This window comes from Miniopterus natalensis, chromosome 9, assembly GCF_054644295.1.
Source record: "Miniopterus natalensis isolate mMinNat1 chromosome 9, mMinNat1.hap1, whole genome shotgun sequence".
In the NCBI taxonomy this organism is placed as follows: domain Eukaryota; kingdom Metazoa; phylum Chordata; class Mammalia; order Chiroptera; family Miniopteridae; genus Miniopterus; species Miniopterus natalensis.
In genome coordinates this window covers 52904754-52927833 of record NC_142089.1, presented here as the reverse complement: position 1 = coordinate 52927833, position 23080 = coordinate 52904754, and the positions used below count along the sequence as shown (strand labels likewise).

The following is a 23080-nucleotide window of genomic DNA, read 5'->3' as shown; positions in this document are numbered from 1 at the left end:
CAGGGGAGTTGTGGGTGGTCTGCCACTAGCTGTGGGCGCCCAGTCCCCAGCCTCTCAGCCCAAGCCTCTCCCCGGGGTGTGGCTGCTCCTTTCTCTTCATCACGGAAAGAGAGGTGCCTCTCCCCTCCGGGGTTCAGGTTTGCACCGCCGCCCACCATCTGCTGAGCCATCGTCTCTGGATATGCTCCCTTCCAAGCATCATCGGCTTTTCCTCCACCGCCCCTCCTGTTGGGCATAGCTGAAGCCAACCCTTCAAACACAGACAAGCTCCCAGAATCACACCACCCAGCTGCTCCTTTTGGCTATTATTGATAATTTTTGTTAGCCAAAAACTTCTCAACGAACAGTCATCACCTGCCCCGTGTCCCCACACCCCGTCCTTACCTCAGTGTCATTCTGCTCCTGCGTAAACAATGAGGTTGCGACTTGTTTGAGTGATTTGCCTTAATTGTGTCACTCATATCACTGCCAAAATGTCTTAAGAGAACCCCACATGAAGAGTTCCTGTAAAAATAGTTAACAGATGTTGAAAATGTCACAACAGAATTGAAGTTTTAAGCGTTCAAGCCTTTCTTCATCTTTTTATTTCAAAACAGCTTACAGGAAATTCACGTGATGGAAATATATGACTGTTCCTAACTTAGCCAGCGTAACCCGAAAATGTCTAAATGATGCAATTAAAATAAAAGTAAGACTTATGTAAGTATAATTTTGTTGAGATGGGTGTCTTATACTCTCCTGGTCTGTCTCCCTGCTCCTTTGAAACCGGGTTTATCTACCTTTGTACTCATTACTGCAGTAAGGTGTTCATGAATTTTTTCTAAGTGTTTTAAAGGCTTAAGATACAAATGGGGCTTTTGGGATACAGGGAGCGTAAGCAAAGTCTCCTCTTAAAAACTGTTCACTCAAATGTCGTAAACAAACACGGAGCGTCACTGTCTCCAGCTCAGGCTCTTGGATGTGTGACGGGGTCGGTTTATTTCATGAACAGGCCGTGTTCTGCGTGCTGCTTATAGCTAGAGCTCTCACACTTCTGAGCTTTCCCCTTTCTTCTGGACCATTTATATTTCTGCTGTAAATCTTTGATGTCATGTAGTCTTTTCACAGGTACCTTCCAACAGTGAGGGAGCTGGAACATCTCCAAAAGAAATTTCTGACTAAGGCCTATCAGAAGAGTTAAGAAGTTACAGAAACTGGACAGAGAGGCCCATTTGTTGTTAGCACATTGCTCCTTTTCAATGTGTTTCTTCCACTTTCTGCTATGGCTTTGCAAAAATTCACAGTTTTCTCAACAGTTCATATTCTTCCCCGGAAGCAAAAGGAATGATTTTATTTTTCTAATCAGTGAGAACACCAGCAATTCTGTCATTATTATCAGAATTTCCTAGGGTTAAGGGCTTCTCTTGTTTTAAGGCAAGGCCTGTCCTCTTTTAAACACAGTTCTGAGTCCACTTATTTTACTTGATTAGGGGGCACAGAACAGAAAGCCTGTGACCTTATTTCCCAGGCTTCCCTTCCACTGGACTAATTTTGCTTTGTATCCTGCTGCTGTAATAAATCTTAGCTGTGTGTACATGTTTTTGCCGAGTCCTTCGAGTTCTTCTAGTGAATTACTGAACTTGGGAGAGGTCTTGGGAACCACCAGCGCAGGCAGATGTGCGTTTTCTTCTGTTTTACAGAATAGCCTGATACTGTGGGAATCAGAAGGCTCTTTCTTGTTGGTTAAAAGGTAGCTAGATTCAGTGAAACCATTCATATTAAGAGCATACTACTTTATTGAGTTTGTCAGCCGCAGCCCTACACCACCGTTACTGTGCATCTCATTAATAAAATGACGTTTTCCTTGACTTTCATCTTGACTGCCTGTTCCCTACGTGACTACTGACAAGTGGCTGTGTGTGTCATTTGCAAAGTGTGGAGCAGGACCCAGTCTGAACCTGATGCTCTGTGATGCTCAGCAGTTATTATGGGATTTGCCATCTTTTTCTTGGAGGGGGGGGGTATTTACATCTTCCCTCTTCTACTTTAGATCTATTTCTTGTTTCCCTTTTTATGCCTCTTTACTTCCTTGTTTTGGTGAAACATTCTCTAGTAGTTTCTTGAGAAAGGGTGGATAATAAATAATCCTTTGAAAGTCTGCATGACTTTCCCACTGGATTGATAATTTGGCAGAATTTTAAGTGGAATCACATTCTTTTAGAATTTCAAATACTTCATTGTCTTTGAGTTTCAGGTGTTGCTGTTGAGAAACCCGACGACAATCTGATTCTCTATCCTACGTGACTTTTTTTTCTCTCTGGAAGTTTTTAGGATTTACTCTTTGCTCTTTAATCCTGAAAACTCATGTCCTTCAGTCCTTAAATATTTAATTCATTTCTTCCCCTCTGGACTGCTCTTCCAATTCTGTTGTCTTTCTCTTTGAAGAGTATTTTTGCTCGATTTCCCTCACATCTTCTGTGTGCTTTCCCCCCTCACTTCTGCTATCTTCCAATTTCCAATAACTCAATTTACCCACCCCACCCTTTTTTTTATTGCATACTGTAGAGGCTACATCTTAACTTTCTGGGAATATTCCTGTGACTTTTTTCACCCTGCAATGTCTGTTTCTCCCACATTCCTCTCTCTGCTGTTAAGGCCCCTTCCTTTTATATTACTGGATTTTCTTGTTTGCTGTCCATGACTTAGCAAGATAAAAAGTAAAAAGGGTGGGAGCTCTGAGTGAAGGGGTGGGTCGTGCTCTTGGCTTTGAATTTCAGTGCAGAGTGCCCTGGTGCACAGTTTGCGGAGAAGAGCCCTGATGCCAGTCTCTGGTCAGGCACAGTCACTCATTTCCCTTTCTAGGTATAGTACCCAAGCACTGCCTAGAGATTCTACTCTCTCCAGAGAATTAAACCTCAAAGCGCCAGCCTAGGTGGGAAAGGGGCAGCTGCCTGGAGACACAGACTGGAGGGGAAAATGTAGTGATCCAACTGCTGCTCAAGCAACTTTCCTAATCCCCCTTATTTTCAGAACCCCCCCTTCAATCCTAATTTCTGAGGCACCTCCTGCAGCTCCAGAGGCGTCTATAGTTTAAACTGAGTTGTTCCTCAGCTTTCCCCACTCTTGGGGCCTGGGGCATTTACCTCTCCTACTTGTGCTTTCCAGCTTCCAAAATTTTGTTGCTGTGGTCCCCCCATCCTCGTGGGCTTTGGTGTGACTGCGGGTCACTCATGCGAGGAAGCGGAATGAGATGACTGTATTTAAACCACCACCTGAACTCAGAAAGGAGAGCTGTATCTTCAGGATCTTTTGGCCATTCCAACCATGCTGCTCTTCCTTCCTTTCCAAGGACCCCTACTTCTCCCTTTTGGGGGAACCTTCCACCAGCCTACTCCACAAGGAGCGCACGCACAGCTAAGAGCTGCAGGGTGCTGGGGATAGAAACGGTACAGAGGATATAGGCTTGATTAAGTCAACTGGTGGGCTGTGGCCAGCGGCGCTGGCTCCCTGGAGGCACCTGTCACAAAGGCCTTTCTGTAGCCCCCACCCAGCCCGCGCGCACCCAGCCCGCGCGCACCCAGCCGAGGCTGAGGCCCCGCCCCTCCCCGTGCCACCCCGCGAGCCCCGCCCACCCACATGACCCGAAAAACTCCAGGCCCCGCCCCTCCGCGCCCGGCCCGAGGAACCCCCCGGCGCCGAGTGACCCCCGGCATGGCCAGGCCACCGCGCGGACCCCGGCGCCTCCGAGGCGGCCGGTGGGGCGGCGCCCCCGGGATCGCAGGCCTGCTGCTGCTGCTGCCCCTCGCGGCCGGGGCCCCGTGCCCGTGCCGGGACCCCGCGCTGTGCCAGCCCGTCCGCCGCCGCCCCAGCTTCGAGGTAGGCGCCTCCCGCCTGCCCCTCCGCGCCCGCTCCTCTAAGCTCAACAAGAACTCAGAGCCCCGAAAGGAGGTGGTGCGGTGCTGAGACCATTTTGAACACTCGCGCAGGGACTTTCTTCTTCTTGATTTCCTTCATCTTTTAAATGAGGAAACGCGGGCTCCGAGGGGTTGGGTAACTACGCCCACTTCTCACCGCAAGTGTTCGAGCCCAGACCCGGCTCCACGCGCGAGCGCCGTTGGTTACTGCGGTGTCGCTGCGGCGCGGCGGCGGGCGGGCGGGGAGCTGGGCAGTGCCGCTCCCTGAGCAGCGAGGGGAGGACGCCGCCGGGAGGGGGCGCTGCAGCCGCGCGGGCGGGCAGGGTGCTCTGCCTCCCTCTGCTTCCCGATACCCACCCCCTTTCCTCGGGCTTCTCAAACACCACCCAAAAAGGGGGCTAAAAATGGGTCTTTCGGTGTATTTTCCTTCTACTCACTTAACAATTTGTAAGGCCTTAGGCAACTTGAATCAAACTGTTTCGGAGGCAGCGTGAAAACTACCTGACCGCCTAGAGTCTGATGACTGCAGCAGAAATTGGACATCAGAGAGGTGAAAAGGCTAAGTCCAAAGATGGTTATTTTGTAGTGCAGGAGCAATTGCCAGTTCTTAATCTAGCCATTTCAGTTTGTGCTGGGCAGTTCAATGCCAATTTAAAAAAAAGTATACATTGTTTAGGAGAAAAAAATAAAAGTGGCGTAAAGTTAACGATGGAGAACCTGCCTAGAATGGAAACCTAACATCTGAAAGACTTAACTGTAGCTGCAATACCTCTTAGCAGGGTAGACAGTGCTGTGGGCATTTGGAAAACCAATTGTGCAAACAAGCAAAACATTTTTATGCTCATAGTAAACGGTCTTTTTCTCTACTGACCTTTTCTATATTTTTCAAACCCCCAAGACTTTTTTCCCTTGTATTTTCAATTGGTTCATCTAGCTATTTTTTAGAATTTCTATTATATTACAAGCCCTCATAGTTTTAAAAACAAGTTCAATTTTAATTATCAGAATGAAAATAAAGATTAATAAGAAAATAAAGTTAAAGAAAAACTGGCCCCCAAAATTGATGGGATCTGTCATATAATCAAATATAAAAAATTCTAAATAAAACATTCAAAATAGTTGCCCTGATCTCTTTCCCCATTAGCATTATTAACATTTTAATAAACTCAGATAAACATCAGAGCTGGAGTGAATCTCTGTGCAAAGCACTACTGAAAAATGGTTCTGAAATCTAACTGATTTATGAAAAGTGATAACCTGTTGGACCAATGAGATTATTTCAATAGAAAAAAATAAAGGATAAGGTTTATGATGGAAATATGAATCTAAAAACAAGGAGCTGTTCAATTTCACATTTTAAAATTTTTATTACTTTAGTGGGCAATTGCTTAGCAGAAAAATGAGTTATGCACAGTTAATTCTGAAAAGTAAAACAAAATAAAACAAAACAAAAATCAGGAGGTTGGAAAATTGAGAAATGCCCAGTTTAACTTTTGTAGCTAACTCTCCCCACTACTCTTCCCTACAGCGGCCAGGTGATCTCCCACTGCTTAAAATACTCTAATGGCTTCGCATTGATCTCAGGATAAAATATAAAATCCTCCCTGCTCTACAAAGCTTTACTTGATCTTGCTACCACCTACCTTACTAGTTTCATCTGATTCCATGTACTTAAAGGATTTTGTGTTCTAGCCACACTGACTTTCTTTTGGTTCCATAAATTCAGAATTCTCTTGACGTATTGAGACCTTTGCATTTTTTTTTGATCTTTCTGCTGAGATTTTTTTTTTTGTCCATAGGTATATTTCCTCCATCCTGTCCAGATCATTGCCCAGATTTCAGTCCTTTCCTAAGTGTGTAGTCCCCAGTGAAGTTTTCCTGCCCAACTTGGAAGCAGGTCCCCCTTATGAGCTGTCAAGGCCCCCTCCATTCCCGTGCAGCCCTTAACCTATAGTACTTAAATAATGGGCCTCTTCTCTCTTTTTAACCTCTTTGTCACTAATGCCTAGCAATATACTCTTCCTATACCTTACTGGATGGAATTCAATAAGTATTTACTGAATCAATTAACACCTTATTTGGGATAAAATAATAATAATCAGTGAGCCTTCTGTGCTTCTAGAATTATCTTTGGGGTAAAAATACTAGAGAAACACAACATTGTCTGCTTTAGAATTTAACTTGAGTACTATTCTAAGAAGTCAGGTTCACCAAAACTCATTCATAGAAATGCAGTATCTATGGTTCCACCTACAGCAGCCAGAAACTTGAGGGTTATCAACCTCCTCTTTTTCTCTTGCTTTACTCATTCAAACAGCCACAAAGTCCTGTTAATTTTGCATCCTTGGGTCTTTCAGATCCGTTCATTAATTTCACCTGTCTGCTGCTCCACATCAGTTGAAGTCACCATCATCTCTCGCCTGGATCCTCCAACAGCTTCCCTATTAGATATTCTGCCTCCAGTTTTAGCCTCTCTTGAATCCATTTCCACTTCAGTTGAAGGGATTTTTCTAAAAATGCATACATAAATGAAGACCTACAATAGAAATGTATGAATTCTCCTTTAAGTCCTTTCCTTCAGGATAAAATATTAATTTCTTAAGAGGGCTTTCAAGGCCTCTTACAATTTAACCCTGCCTGCCATTCTCTGGTTCTTCCTGCTTTCGCAATCCAAATTCTAGGCGAGAGCCATACTTAGTATTGTTACACAACCACCTGTTCTCTCTGCCTCCAAACCCTGGTACTTGCCACTATCTCCTCCTAGCTATCCTTCCCTACTTTCCAGGTTGGCTACTTTCCCCTGCCGCCAGTTATATTGGGACCCCTATGCCTATGTCTTATTCACTCTTGTACTCTCAGAGCCTCCAGAGCCCGGCATATGTTTGGTGTTTAATGTTATTTTGGGGAGGTCAGTATATTATTCTTGGTTTAAGTGATGGTGCTTGCTTATCCCTGTTGTCTTGGCAGGTCTTTGTGTTTCATGTTGGTGACAAAACTTGGAAATCTTATGACTGGTCACAGATTACAACTGTGGCACTTTTTGGAAAATATGACTCAGAACTTATGTGCTATGCTCATTCAAAAGGAGTCAGAGTAGTGCTGAAAGGTGAGTGACAGTTTTTAGTAGGTGTGTCTGGACAACTGGTAAGTTTACTTGCATCATGTGCTATTCCTACTTCCCAAAAAATTTCCTTTCATGTTCATCTGGTATATTTTTTAGCATCCTAAACTCAATCTTAAATATTGTTTAATTCATTTCGCAAATATAAGTATTATTTAAGAATTAAATAAACCACTGCATCATTTTCAGCAAAACGTGACTCCTAATTAGCGTGACGACCTATAGCTAGTCCTGGTCCACAATTTCTGCTTCTACTTTGAGGATAATTTTACTAATTACTCATAACAGTTATTTTGAAGATAAATGAGTAATAACTTTTTATTACTTTGGTATATTATTTCTCCATTTGGAAGACTTAAATTGGGAGCTTACTATTCCAAAATAATGAGATGTTTAAAGGACATTTTGAATTCTTTCGAATGGGTTTGTGAAGTAAATGTCATTAAAATGTGAAAAGCACATATGCACAAAAGATGTGTATTTCTTTCACAGGAGATGTGTCCTTAAAGGATATCATTGATCCTAATTTCAGAGCATCCTGGATATCTCAACAAGTTAGCTTGGCCAAAACACAATACATGGATGGAATTAATATAGACATAGAGCAAGAACTTAATTGTTCATCACCTGAATATGATGCATTAACTGCTTTAGTCAAGGAAACAACAGATTCTTTCCATTGTGAAATTGAAGGATCTCAGGTAAAAATTCCTTTGATATTTTTGGAAATCTCTAAATTTTCTTATCAAAATGTATTCATGAAGGTATAACTAATAGGATCTCAGTTTTATAGTAATTGAGTAGAAAAAATTTCACTTGTGTCCTAAAAAATATTTCTGGAACATTGGAGGTTTTATTAAAGAAGTTTTATAGGATTTTAAGGTGGTAAATCTAAGATGTCTCTAAATCTGACATCAAGATACAACACAGATTGCCCCACCTTCTAACCTCACAGCAGGACTAGAAATATTAGATAGGCAAAGCGATCAGCAAGAATCAGAAACGGCTATGCTGTTCAGGCCTGCTTTCACCAGTTCAGGACAGAGACAGCTCTTGCCTTAGAGTAGAGGTACGTCAGCTGCTCCATAGACTCTGAATTACTTGTAAAGCTCCTGAGGCCCACTAAGGCTCAAAGGACTAACTCCATAGATCTAGTCAGAGCTATGACAAAAGGCAGTGTGCTTCCCACTGCCATAGTGAGCATGATTAGAGCAGAAGATTATAGTGCAAGGCATCTTGCCAGGCAATTTATGGGTAACAAAGGATAATGTGGCCCCAGAGTAGTCATTCTCAATCCTGGCCATATATCAAGATAGCAAGTAGTCATGGGAAAAACACACATACACACACATACTCTCACACTTACACTCACACTGGAACCAACTCCCAGAGATTACTATCCACATGGCTTAAGTGAGCCCAGAGTCCATATTTTTAAAGAGTTTCATAGGAGATTATGATTAAGAACTCCTAGGCTAGGAGATTCTGAACCAAATGGAGACACAGGAAACTCTGGACTTTCCTGCCTCAAGTGGACACACGGAATGTACAGCTACAAATGAAACAATTTCCTTGGAGAGAAATCCAGAATCTAGCTGAGTGCCTACACATCCGGTGATTGAGAAAATAACCACATCGAAATGGGTAGGAAAGGGTGAGACATGCTCTTGCCATAAACTCCACTCCTGACACAGTACCATACAATAGGGAGGGAACCCCCAACTACAGCTTCTCTCTGAGGAGTGAAAGGTTTGGAAAGCACATTTAGTGCTCCAACTTTTAAGGCTCCCACATGAAGGATAGGCCCCCCCAAACATCTAGCTCTGAAAGCCAGCAGGGCTGGCATTCACCAATCTCACAGGATGGTAGCAAACAAAGAAGAGGTTCCCACGGCACTTGAGCACTTGCCCTGGGTATTCCCCGCAGGGCTCAGCTCAGAAAGAGCAGACAAAAAACCATGTCTTCTAGTCTTCTCCTGGAAGGGGTTGACTACATACTTTACAAGCTGCTGCAAGAGGGTCTGGCTTCTAATTAGAAGACCTCTAGGTAGGGACTGCAATCCTCCCTAGACCCCAAACAAAATAACAAGATGAAACATTATAAAAAGGCCTTGATGAAACTGGGATAAGTGATTTACTCAATAGTGAATTCAAAATAATAGTCACAACGTGGCTCACTGATGTTGGGAGAGTAATGTCTGAACAAAATGAGAATTTCAACAAAGAGACAGAAGATATTAAAAAGTACTAAGGAGAAATAGAAATGAAGAATAACAACAGAACTAATTCAACAGAACTGGGTTCAATAAATAGTGAATCCAGCAGAAGGTCGGTAAACTTAAAGGCAGAGAATTTCATCTAATCAGAGCAGTAAAAAGAAAAAAGAACGAAAAAGACTGCAGATACCTTAAGGAACTTATGAGACACATCAAGTGGACCAATGTATGTTGTAAATATCTATGCATCCAACATTAGAGCACCCAGATATATCAAGCAAATGCTAACATATTTGAAGGAAGCAATAGACAGCAATACTACAGTAGTAGGGGACTTCTATACTCCACTTTCAGCAGTAGATATGTTGTCGGTGGGAAACAGACTCTTCCACAGGATTGCAAGAAAAACATTTCAAGGATCCACACATGGGCGATTGTGTGATGCCTCGTCGTTTATTTGTGATGCAATATCAAAAGAGTGCTCCTCCTGGCTTCCCAATGTCCCATCTCTCTCCATCCCGCCATGGGAAAAGTCCAACCATATCTTCAGCAGGGCCAGAATAAAAATGAATGCCCAGAGTTTCTGCTTCATAGTCCTTGGGAGCCTGCACAGTTTGCCATGGGCCAGGTGGCCACTAGACCTGCATGGGCATGTGTTCCCAGGCGGGGGAGAACACTAAGGAACAGGGCTGGTGCGTGTTACCGAGCAGAGAGAGCTTCTTTGTTTACCTGGAATTATGTATTCTCAGGCTTGGGAGGTACCAGAAGCTTATTCAAAATAATGAATTAGCTTCTCACTTTCTAGGGCTGGCATTAGGGTCTACTCCCTAGCCAATGGTCTTTTCCCCAGATTAGACTGACAGGCCTCTATGGTCCAACACCTCTCCCCTGTGCCATTTTTACTTTATTGGGCATGTGTTTGCCTCTGCCTTTTTTCTATCCCTTTCCCCAGTGATCTGTGGGCAAAGGACTGGTGGTTCCCTGGGGGGAGTATGAAGCTGTAGCTTCCTGGTGAAGCAATCAGGCCTCTGCTTCCCAGCTGAATATGCTCAACAATGTCTCCCCCTTTGTTTCCTTTCCCATCAATAATTAGCTAACTACAGTAACAGACAGATTATGCAGACAGATAAGTAATAGGGAGACTTCAATAAGGAAATGACATATTAGAGCACCAATTTTCAGCTCCTTTCATCTCATGGCACACACAAACTACTAAAATTCTGTGGCACACCAAAAAATAGATTTTTTGCCAGTCTGACAAAAATTGGTATATTTTTTATTGATTTATTAAAAAATTATAATTATCTACCCTTTTTGCTCCAAAGTGACTTTTTAAAAAATCAGGTGCCTATACTTGTATATAAGGATTTTTGGTACCAAGAATTAGCCAATCAGACACAACCTTATTATACAACATGACAGTAAGATGAAGCTTTATTATATGTCTTATATATTTATGGTTCAAGACAGGGCAACACCAAAGGCTATTGTTATGTTGGCTATTGTCACTTTTTGACAATCTAAGGCAGGGGTGGGGAACATCTGGCCCCTGGGCCCTATATGGCCCGTGAAATTATTTGGTCTGGCCCTGCCAAGGCAACCGAAGTGGGACTCAAAATTCAATACATCTAGGAGCTCTTTTCATAGCTAATTTTTAAGTTGATAATTGTGTATGGCCCATAAATAATGTTATAAATATCCAAATGGCCCTTGGCAGAAAAAAGGTTCCCCACCTCTGATCTAAGGGAAAAGAGGTCAATGCCCCTGACTAAATAGTCAGGTATTTCATGTTTAAAAAATTCTTGCGGCACACCGGTTAAAAATAGCTGTGTTAGAGCAAAGTGACCTAAGAGACATACACAGAATATTCCATCCAACAGCAGCAGAATACATATCTTCTCAAGTACACATGGAACATTTTCCAGGAGACAGCATATGTTAAGCCACAAAACACATCTTAATAATGTTTAGAAGACTGAAATTATATCAAGTGTCTTTTCTGGCCACAATGGTATGAAACTAGAAATCAATTACAAGAAGAAAACTGGAAAACTCACAAATATGTACAAATTAAACAGTGTGCTACTGAACAACCAATGGGTCAAAGAAGAAATCAAAATTGAAATAAAAATATCTTGAGACAAACGAAAGAGAATAAAACATGCTAAAACTCATGGGATGTAGCAAAAGCAATTCTAAGAGGGAAGTTCATACTGATGCATGCTGTCATTAAGTTGAAAGCTCTCTAATAAACAACCCAACTTTACGCTTTAAGGAAACTAGAAAAAGAACAAACGAAGCTCAAAGTTAGAAGAAGGAAATAACAATGATCAGAGTGGAAATAAATGAAATAGACTATCAAGACAATAGAAAAGATTAATGAAACTAAGAGCTGGGGCTTTTTTAAAGTAAAACTGACAAACTTTTAGCTAGACTAAAAAAAAACAGGACTCAAATAATGAAAATCAGTAATGAAAGAAGAGACATTACAACTGATAAAACAGACATCCTAAGGATCATAAGAAATGACTATGAACAATTATACAACAAATTAGATAACTTAGAAGAAATTGATAAATTCCGATAAACATACAACCTTGTTACTGTTGGTAGAAATGTAGAAATGTAAACTCATACAACCACTACAAAAAATAGTTCCTCAAGAAATTAAAAATAGAAGTAATATATAATTCAGGAATCCTACTTCTGGGTATATATCCAAAGAAAACAAAATCACTCTCTCAAAGAGGTATCTGTACTCCTATGTTTATTGCAGCATTATTCACAACAGCAAAGATATGAAAACAGCCTAAGTGTCTGTCAACAGATGAATGGGTAAGAAATGTGATTACACACACACGCAGGAATATTATCCAGGTTTAAAAAAGAAGAAAACCCCTGGCCATGTAGGTCAGGTGGTTGGAGCATTGTCCTGATGCGCCAGGGTTGCGGGTTGGCTCCCTGGTCAGGGTGCATTCCAGAATCACCCAATGATGCATAGATGGGTGGAACAGCAAATCGATGTTTGTTTCTCTCTCTCTCAAAAAAAGAAGGAAATCCTGCCATTAGTGACTACTTGAATAACCTGGATGGAATTATGCTCAGGGAAACATGCCAGACAGGCAAAGGCAATTATTGCATGGTATCGCTTACGTGTGGAATATTAAAAAAACAATTTGAACTCAGAGGAACAGAGAGTAGGTGCTTGCCAGGGGCTGGGAGAAGTAAAGGAGTCTGGTGAAAGGGCATAAATTTCCAATTAAAAGACGAATAAAGTCTGAGGATTACTATATAACATGGTGACTATAATTGATAATGCTATATAAGTGAAATTTGCTTATAAAGTAGAATTTAAGTGCTATCACAGATTTAACAAAAAGTAAATATGTGAGTTGATGGATGTGTTAATTAACTTGATGGAATCCTTTCATAATATATATGCCTATCAAATCATCACATTGTACACTAAGTATATTACAATTTTATTTGTCAGTTATACCTCAACAAAGCTAAAACAAAATATTAGGCCTAGACAGTGATTTCTTTGAAGACAGGGACCAGCCCCTTTAAGCATGTCTAACACAATGTTTAAAAATTGTTAATCAAGTGAATGAATGATACCTGCCTTTCAAATGTTTAAAATAATTAATTAGAAAATATATATGTTACATATATATGTAAAATATATTTTATATTCTATATTATGTAAGTAATATTTACCAGTGATTCTAAACCTATCTCAAACCTGGGAGTGCTTGTTAAAAATATCCCCAGTGACTGACTGAGTAGATCTGGGATAGAGCCTAGGAACTGTATTTTTATCATGTTGTGCCAGATGATTCTGATACATTTGGTCAGCATGAATTTGAGAATTATTGAAAAATTAATAAATGATATAAGGATTGATCTGTGGATTTATGCAGGTAGGGAAGGTCTGTCAATGTGGAAACCAGATTTTCAGATGAGTACAATTTAAATCGAGAGCAGCAAATATCTGGTATGCAGGCTACTGGACTCCTCTCCTCACATGATTTGGTCTCAGAAACTTTTCCCTCATTCTTTACATTGCTGTTATTAATAGATTAGAATTGGTATGTGAACAAAATAACCTAGTTGCTAGTGCTGATTAAGCTATAGTGAAAAGGAAAGGAGGAAGAGATTGAGTAGACTTTGCAGGAGGAATACCTATTTCCCTGTTCGAGGGGTAAGTAAAACAATTTGGGCTCCTATGTCAAGTTCATGATAGGTAAATTAGTGGGAAGCACAGTTGCCAAGATAGGCCAGATTGTAGAAGGTCAAGAATATCAGACTGAAGAGTATGCATTTTATTCTGTAAGCAACAGATTACATTTGTAGAAGGTGCTTGGAGAAAAATCTTCTGTAGCAGTATATAAACTAGCCTAGAGGAGAAAGGGAAACTGGTAAGGACTAACAATAATAGGATTTATGGTTTGGATTGGGATGATGGCATAACCCTAACACTCAGCAAGTGTTCAATAACTATTTATTGAATTAATTAATGGAAAGGAAGGGGCTAAACAATTATGAGAAGCCCCGCAAAGGGAGATGTGAGATTAGTGATGGGGTGTAGGGAAAAGGAGTCAGAAAGGTTCTTAAACTAGTTACCCCCCCCCCCCCAATGACTATAGTAGAGTATGGAAAGAGAAATGTATTTTGAGGAAAAGGTGATAATTTAAGATTACAGAATTTTGGTCAGAGAATTAGCTAGAAATGCTCTTGAAGAGTTCTTTCCACACCCTCTTTTTATAGGCAGGAACACAAATTTAGATGTTTTAAGTTACACAGACCTAGTTACAATAGAGCCAAGATTAGAACCAGTCTTTTGATTTACCTAAAATATTAATACTGCCTTTTAAAAAATATGAGATTAACAATGAAATCCAGGTGAAAATACTTTTTTATTTTCACTGCCACTTGGCACAGGGTTCCTGAGCTCTTAGGATCCCGAAGAAGTGCAGTCTATGGCAGATTGGAGGAGAAATGGTGCTCTCTCCAGCTCTATAAGCACTTTGTCCCCTGGGCCCTGCTTGTGCCTTGAGTGCCCCAATGAGTGACTTTCATGAGAAAATGTTCTCCAGATTCTCACTGCATAATCTCCCTCATCAGGGTGGATCTAAACCAGTGCCTTAGGCTCTGTGAGGGGCAGATGAACTGTTTCACTGATTTTCATGGTCCCTGCCTGTTTTCTCCCCATTTTCCTCTCTAGAGCCTTATAGGTACTACCACTCTTCAGAGAAAAAAACACTCTCCATGCTCATCTCCTCAGTCAGAAAGATGTCCAGGAACATAACTAGCCAACTAGTTCCCCTCCAAAACCTGACCCTGACACAGACCATGTCTTGTTTAACTTTGTATCCTGAGTGCCAGCTCAGTGCTTGCCACACAAAAAAAAGACTTTTACTTGTTGAATTAATAAATCAATGTTGTTAAATTAATGAATTTAATCTATTTCATTATTGAATTAAGGAATCAATGATGAATTAATGAATCAATGTTGTGAAAGGGGGATTTACATATAATCTAGGGAGATGAGACAGAACAGATGAAAGTACTCTTAATGCTTAGGGGAGAGGTAAGGACTTACAAAGTGGATTTGAAATTTCTCAGCTTTGAGATAATCATTTAGTTTCTTCTTTACAATAGTGTAGCTCTCATTTTGTAATAGGAAGCAGTGATAAAACAGGGTCCAATAAGGAAAAATTTCACTTTATAAGCTTTTTTTTTTTTTGTAAATCAGTGCTTTACAAAATGTCCATAAAATTAGACCATTTAAGTGATTTGTTCAACATTTCAAGTTGATTATCTATACCTGTAGCTATAAAACACCACTATTCTTTAACTGTAATGTTGGAATGAACCTACCGTAATAATGTAATTGTAAATCAGGGGCTCAAACTTCCAACACAGGCCAGTCAGCTTGTGCCAACATATGACTGACTGATTTAGCCTGCACAATTTAAAAAAAACTTTTGTATTTGAATTACTTTAGTGTGCTTTTATTTTCCAGTTGCTCAGAGGCTCTACCACACCCTACCGTCATTACACCTATTTCTTTCAATTTGTTGAGTTTTCAGTCTCACCTTTGAAGACATTTGAGTTTAAAACTCCCCTTCTACACAGCTCTCTGCTCCTAGTCATTGTATATGTCCAACTATTTCTGGGTCCAAATATATGTATGTTATCCAAATATATATCTAAAACATTGTCCAAAACTATATGTCTGGATCAGTTCATGTAGGCAAAAAAATATTTCTTAGAACTGTTCTAGTTCCACATATGTCAAACCCTACATTCATATATGAAAGCAGTTCTGTTTTCTTGGGTAGTAAGAGGCAAGAGAATATGTAATCAACAATCATCTGATATAATATGCATATTTTATCATGTTACATAAAATGGTTTGCATTTCTCCACAGGTAACCTTTGATGTAGCTTGGTCTCCAAAGTGCATAGACAGAAGGTGCTATAATTATACTGGAATTGCAGATGCTTGTGACTTTCTCTTTGTGATGTCTTATGATGAACAAAGTCAGATCTGGTCAGAATGTATTGCAGCAGCCAATGCTCCCTATAATCAGACAGTAACTGGTAAGATACACCAAATAATCATTTATTGCTATCATTAATTCCATAACCTCAAACACTAAGACATATTTTAGTATTTCTAAGTCATTTGTATACCTTTTCCATTGTAAAGCTTTCTTGAAACATGAAAAACACTTAATTTGGAGAGCTTTAAAGGTGACAAAAAGTTTTAAAGTTTTCATATTTGCAGGATAAGTATGTTATTTATTAACCATCTATTACGCATGAGATGAAGGCTGTTATCTTGATTGCACAGCTATTAAGTATTATATAGTTGAAATTAAAGCAGGTGTTTTAACTTCACTTTAACATACTTCTCTCAGAATTACATGAATGAGATATTTTTTAATCTAGAACTTGACAAGATATTTTTTGTTGAAATAACCAATGTCAAATAATTTAACAGCAAGGATAGTTATGATGTGGGTACCCTCTATATATGATTGATAGGACTGGCTTTATCTTACTTGACATTTACTGTTAGTACACATGCTGTATTACAAATTTCATGCATACCTAGGAGATCATGTAGGTTTGGTTCTAGACCACAGCAATAAAGCTAGTATCGCAATAAAGCAAGTCATAATCATTTTGCTGGTGGAGAGTCTGTCATCAGTTTGCAAAGCAAGCGAATCTCTGAAGTGCAGTAAGGAGAGTATGCCTGTACAGCATCACACTTAAGAGCACTTCTGATCTGTCATTCATATGATGTGGCCTTTGCAGTATCCTTTCCAAAGTTTGGATTGGTTTGTATCCCATCAGTCAACTGAATTAAAGATTGCTTGCTGTTTTATGGACTCAAGTGGTAGTTGGCACTGATTTAATTGTTGATTGGTTTTCATATAGAGGTAAAACCTTAGAACCTGGCCTCATTTTATTATGTCCTAGTTGTTTGGACAGAATAGTCTGATCACAGCACATAATATTAAAAATTTGGCAAATAATTTGTTACAATTTAAAAGTAATTATTTAATCTAGTGTTCCAAAACTGTTTCATGGAAGAGATAATAATTGTGTTCTATCAATAAAAGTTTCATAATCAAATATGTTTGGGAATGATGCATACCCCACCCCTTTCTTGGATATTGAATGGTACACAATAACTTTAAAGGCTCTGAAAGGTACCAAATTTGCTTAATATTGGAGCTTCTCTTGGTGGAAAACATATTTTGCAACATTGGACAGAAAGGGACTGATAATACTAATAATTTCATTTTTCTTTTTGTTTCTATAGTCACAGATTATCTAATACAGAGTAAGAGGGGGACATTTCTCATCCCCAGCTGTAATTCATATTTTTAGGATATTTGTAAAACATGGAACACTTGTGCTTTCTATAAGAAATTCTGCAACCACCCCAGACAGAAAGTTTAAGATTTATAGAACTTTATCCAAACTTTAGTATCTAGAATATCAAATATACACATTAGCAATTAATAGACACAATCAGCATGCTTTCCTGAAATGTGTCATTCTTTCTAGAATTAAATTTTGTAATTTTTGGTACCAATTTGATTTTAATTGTTTTGCATATTTTTATTACTTAAAAGAAAAGGATTAAAAAGTGACTTAGAAGAGGGGGGGGCAGATGCCAGGTGGAGGGGTCAATGGGGGAAAAAGGAGACATCTATAATACTTTCAACAATAAAGATACATTTTTTAAAAAGTGGTTTAGAATTTATAGTTCTTAAGGAATGACTTTCAGAATATCAGAGAAACACTTAGTATTTTGCATAAATGCACCTGTTTTAAAAGGGTAAAGCTGCATAGCTTGTACAAACATATTAGTAGGTGAAGAGAAAAAATATGGTTTTTCTGTCCCTATTTGATTAGCATATGATGACTACATCAAGATGGGCATTAACCCTAAGAAACTTGTAATGGGCATTCCCTGGTATGGTTATGATTATACCTGCCTGTCTCTATCAGAGGTAAGAACAACTCACTTCTTATGTAATTTTTTTTTTCTTTTGTATATTTTTAGACCTTGTTTTCATATATATATATTTATAAATTATTCTACATATAGAATATGTAAACTTTAAAATTCCTGAAATATATTTTGAGACTAAAAGGGAGAGTTTATTTTTAAATATTCAATCCCATGAAAGTGTCTGAATGTTCTATATTTTCATTTAGTAATGAAATTTAATATTAATACTGTGTAGTCAGGATATCTATTTATAGTATATATTTTTCTAATAAATAGTTTTTGATATATTTTCTGATTTTACTCTTTGCATATGCTTAATTTATAATCTATAACATGAACATTCTTGCATTTCTAGGATCATGTTTGTACCATTAACGAAGTCCCTTTCCGGGGAGCTCCTTGTAGTGATGCTGCAGGACGTCAGGTGCCCTATAAAAAAATTATGAAGCAAGTAAATAGTTCTATTTCTGGAATCCTGTGGGATGAAAATCAGAAGTCTCCATATTATAACTATAAAGTAAGATTTTTCACAGGTTATGAACATTTATTTCTATTAGTTTTCATAATTGCATATTTTCACAATTACATATTTGATATGGAGAATTTCTATCAGTTTTCTTTTAGGGTACAGCATATGGACTGCTGTTTGCAATAGTAAATTTGTCTTTGAATCTGTGTAATCAGGAACTTGACTTCCCTGGTGAGCAATTTCAGTGATGGTCATAATGGAACTGCACTGCATGGGCCACTTGTCATTGTAGGTGGTGTAATAAAAACATGCCTATCACAAACAGGATTTCCTTAATAGTTGATAAATATGTATTAAGACTGTGGCTTCTAATAAGCTTTGGGCCAATACAAGTTGCTAGCTCTGAAAGCCTCCATTTCAAAGTAGATAAAGACTTATGCGGGAAGGGAAGGAATGAGGCTGAGAAGAAGAGATGCACCATCATGGACTTTACAGTAGAAAATGGCATCATTTCAAATTCATTTCACAATTCAGTGAAACTATGGGATATTAGACCAATGGGAAAAAAACAATGTTAAAATCAGAGACTAAAAATATTACAGAGACTTGAAGAAACGGAGTGAATGATTAGCAATTCTGTCAGTTAGTGTTTGAAAAATAGGAATTGCCATACCAAAGAGGCAAAGAAAAGTTATATTTTTCATAATTTATCTTTAGCATAATAACTTTACACACCTCAAAAATTTAAGTACACACTATCTTTGAATTCACGTTGGATTATGTTACTGTAAAAGGATCCCTAAAAAGATATGATTTAATTCCAATAAGAATATCTATTTTTAACTAATGGTCTGGTACTCTTTTGTAAAAAATGATTGCAAAAATACATATTTATTAAATTAAAATGGATTCACGTCTATACATGCCTGTTTATCAATTATATAGAAAGATTTACTGTAGAATTTTCTAAACTTTAGAATCTAGTATACACACCTAGTAATTAAACTAGGGCATACTATAACATTGCCTTTGCCACACAGTATTTATAGAACTCTGTTCTGGGAACTGTTAATATTACACACACACACACACACACACACACACACACACACACACACCCCATGGCCGAATATATCTGGAAAACAATGCATACTTTACGTCCGTCTTGCAGATTTAAAATGTACATCATGTAAAGGATTTGAGAAGTGCCACAGTACATAAGCCATTTAATTGCTTAACATAGAACCCTGTTTCCCAGCACTCTGAGGAATGTTAGGGGAAGAGTGCTTCATGGATATGTCCTGTAAAGACTGTATGTAACCAGTTATACATAATTTAGAAATACGTAAGGTAGAATAATAATGGACATTGTGACATAGTGTTTTTGAATCCCTGTCTTATGTTTTCCTTAATGAATAAGAAGACACCTTCTCTAAGGTTTTAGAATTCAGGAAATGTTTGATGAGCCTTGAAGGCCACTCACTCCATGGCACTTTTACACAACAATCCAGTTACACCTCTTTTGTTCCTTTTTATTCACTGTAAAACTGGCAGCAACCAAAAGCACGTTTTCTGGTGTGACTTATGAGGATCATTCTGTCTTCCTATGCTGTCTCAGCAACAGCAGCTTCATCATGGTACTTGATATTCTTGAAGGCATTTATGCCGTAACCATGCATATATCAATCTTACATATACTCAGTTTTCCATCCTTTGATCCTTCACTATTTCGAGGCATTTGAAATTTCAAAAAGGCTCAGAGTACTAGCCAGAATGATGATAAATTCAAAGGTATATGTATTGGGGTTAGCTCCTAAATCTTCAAAAATAAATATTTCTATATTTACATACAGGTTCTTCAAGTTGCCTTTTGATGGTGAATCACAATTATTACCAGAGCATGCATGGCTTTTATCAGTTCTAAATATGTGAAAGAACAGAATATAAGATATAGTATAAAATAGGCTTGTATGTAATGAGTCTATTATACTTAAATACGCCATAGCTTATTTATCAAGTGACTACTGTCCTTCAAAGTAGCCGTTTTAGAAGACTATTCTAATTCTAGTGGTGCTACCATAAAATAAAATGTTACTGGCATTAGTCAAGAACTGCCTTTAAAAATTTTCCCAGATGTATACAAAAATCAGTAAATTATTTTTAACCACAGGCCATTCTTACCTCCTATTTTTCCCCTTCTACCTTTTTGCCTAGACCTGCTCCTTTCCTCTTTCCTTTATCCAATAGATGATATACCTTCTAAGAGAGACTGTTAGTACTAGATAGAGGCTGATGCTATTGCGGAGAAGGACTTTACAGGGTAGGTGAGCATAAGACCATTTTCTAGTTTATGGTTTTCATCAGCTGAGTGCATAAGGCAGCCACGGCCTGTGTGCGTTAAGTCCAGACCTGACAGGCTCTTTAGATCAATTCTGTAAGACCTAGAAAAGGAGTTACTTTCCTTGTCTATTGCCATTACCTTTGATTTGACTAATTCATCATAAACAAAAGCATCTGTTGAGCTCCTAACGAGGCACATTTCTAGGAACTGTAGGGAATACAAAAAAGTATATAGCTGGTATATCAGAGAATCACAGCAGTGATCCTCCTTATTAGCCTTGGCTGCATAATTACCTAATGGAAATAGAACAAAAAACAAATAAATATCACAGCACTAGCCTGGGAAGTTTTGATTCAATAGGTTTCATTTGGTATGAGTCCCAGGAATCTGTACTTTTAAAAGCTCCACAAGTGACTCAAATATACATCGTGGTTGATAATCATCAGATCAGGGCAAAGAAGGAATCTTAGGGCATGAGTAGGACCTTAAATGGAAGATATTGGGAGACTTATTTATGTAATCTCTGCTGTTGTAAAAATTCCACAAGCACCCAGCCAGCGTTGCTCAGTGGTCGAGTGTCAACCCATGAACCAGATCGGGGTTCAATTCCCAGTCAGAGCACATGCCTGGGTTGCAGGTTGGATCCCTAGTAGGGAGCATGCAGGATGACTCTCTCATGACTGATGTTTCTCTCTCTCTCCCTCTCTTCCTTCCTCTCTCTGAAATCAATTTTTAAAAATGCCATAAGCAATGATATCTACAAAGTACCACATACAGAGCCATGGAATCATAGAGTGGGAAAGTGTTGTGTCCTTAAATTTTTATTATTTCATTGTATCTTTTTTGAATCCTTGAAATTAAGAAATGCTTTCCCTCTTATTGTAATGAATACTTAAAATATCCATTTTCATTTATTTGTATAGGATCCTGCTGGTAGTTTTCATCAAGTGTGGTATGATAACCCGAAGAGCATTTCTTTAAAGGCAGAATATATACAAATCCGTGGCTTACGGGGCATTGGCATGTGGAATGCAAACTGTCTTGATTACTCTGTAGAGCCTGTAGCCAAACAGCAAACTGAAGAAATGTGGGAAGCCTTAAAACCAAAGCTGTGACAGACATGAACACCTTTTGTCAAACTATTAAGATTTTGAAAATGATCTGTAAAAATAGATCTAGTTTCTTGAAGATAAAAAATTTATACATTTTTGTCATCTGGCTATATGTTTTACTTATTAGTATAAAAACAGAGAATAAAGAGATGCTTTGTTTGAATGTGAAAGATACATATATTAACTTCAGTGTCCAGAAACATAAAGGTAAGAAACAAGTCAACTTACTATATTAAATATTCCTCTATGTTTTAATACTATAATTAGGAACAACTGCTTTCAGAATTTCATGCTAATTTCTCACCATACATGCTTACAAATAAATGCTGATTTTTAAATATATATAATTTGAAGTGGAAATGTTTGCTTAGAAGAGATTTTTAAAAACCTAGTCCTTGAAAAGCATTGTATTTTTATTTTATTTTTTTTCAATAAATCTAAACTTAAGTCCTGCAATTCAGTCTCCTGTTTAGGTTCATCAAACTGCTGGAAATAATTTTCATGCTCCTTAACTCCATATAATACTCATGTTCTCTGAGGCATATGAATTAAACTCAACCATCCACAGGAAAAAATAAAGGATTAAAATACTCAAAAAATTCAAGAAGATAATTTAGAAATATTTTTCATTAATAGGTTAGACCTACCTATTGTTTTCCAACTAAATTTTTTAATGTGGTTATATCTGATATTTTACAATAGAAAAAACTTGCTGTTGAACCTGATTGTATCCATTGTCATTTACCCTTCCAATTATTAAAATTCCTTCACTATGAACATCTATACTTTATTTTTGGCTAGTTTTCATGGTTAAATTTTTCTTTATCTGCATTTTACTTTTAATTATCTAGACATTTTCTCAAGTAGTTTATCTTTCTAAAAGAGACATTTTGTGCAAAGAACCTTTCTAAATGTATAAAGGTCTCTGTTCTTCTTCTCAAGGCAATTAAGAACACTGTGTTGCACTTATATTAGTTCCTATAAATACTTAGATTAAAAGTCTGCATCCTTAAACTCTGGGCTTACATATATCCTGCATTCCCTGTACATTTTTCCCCTCTGAATTGAAATAAATGATGATTCAACCACTTGTTATATGAATATTCCATTTCCTATTTACACAATTATTACAGCAGAGTAAGACCAACCATTTTCCATATAATATGCTGAATTTCTAATATGTTTATATTTCTAAAACAAATTACTAAAACAATTTAAATTCTTAGACACTAAGCTCAGTCATAGCTCTGAGTGCAAGTTCAATATTCCTATTCTTTTATATTTCCAGATTGCTTTTAATTAAAGTACAACAAATAAATTAAACAGTATCTATTTACATGCAAATTCAAGGTATCCCCCCAAAACAAATACACACTTTAACAGCCGATAG

General features: G+C 38.3%; 1 protein-coding gene across 1 annotated transcript; it reads left to right on the top strand.

Moving 5' to 3' along the window:
* Positions 1–3615: 3615 nt before the first annotated feature.
* CTBS (chitobiase) lies at positions 3616–22467 on the top strand. Its single transcript, XM_016220618.2, has 7 exons — positions 3616–3855; positions 6861–6999; positions 7507–7715; positions 15667–15838; positions 17669–17766; positions 18124–18285; positions 21502–22467. Exons 1-7 carry the CDS (start codon positions 3616–3618, stop codon positions 21691–21693), a joined length of 1212 nt encoding a protein of 403 aa, XP_016076104.2. The 3' UTR covers positions 21694–22467.
* Positions 22468–23080: the final 613 nt, after the last annotated feature.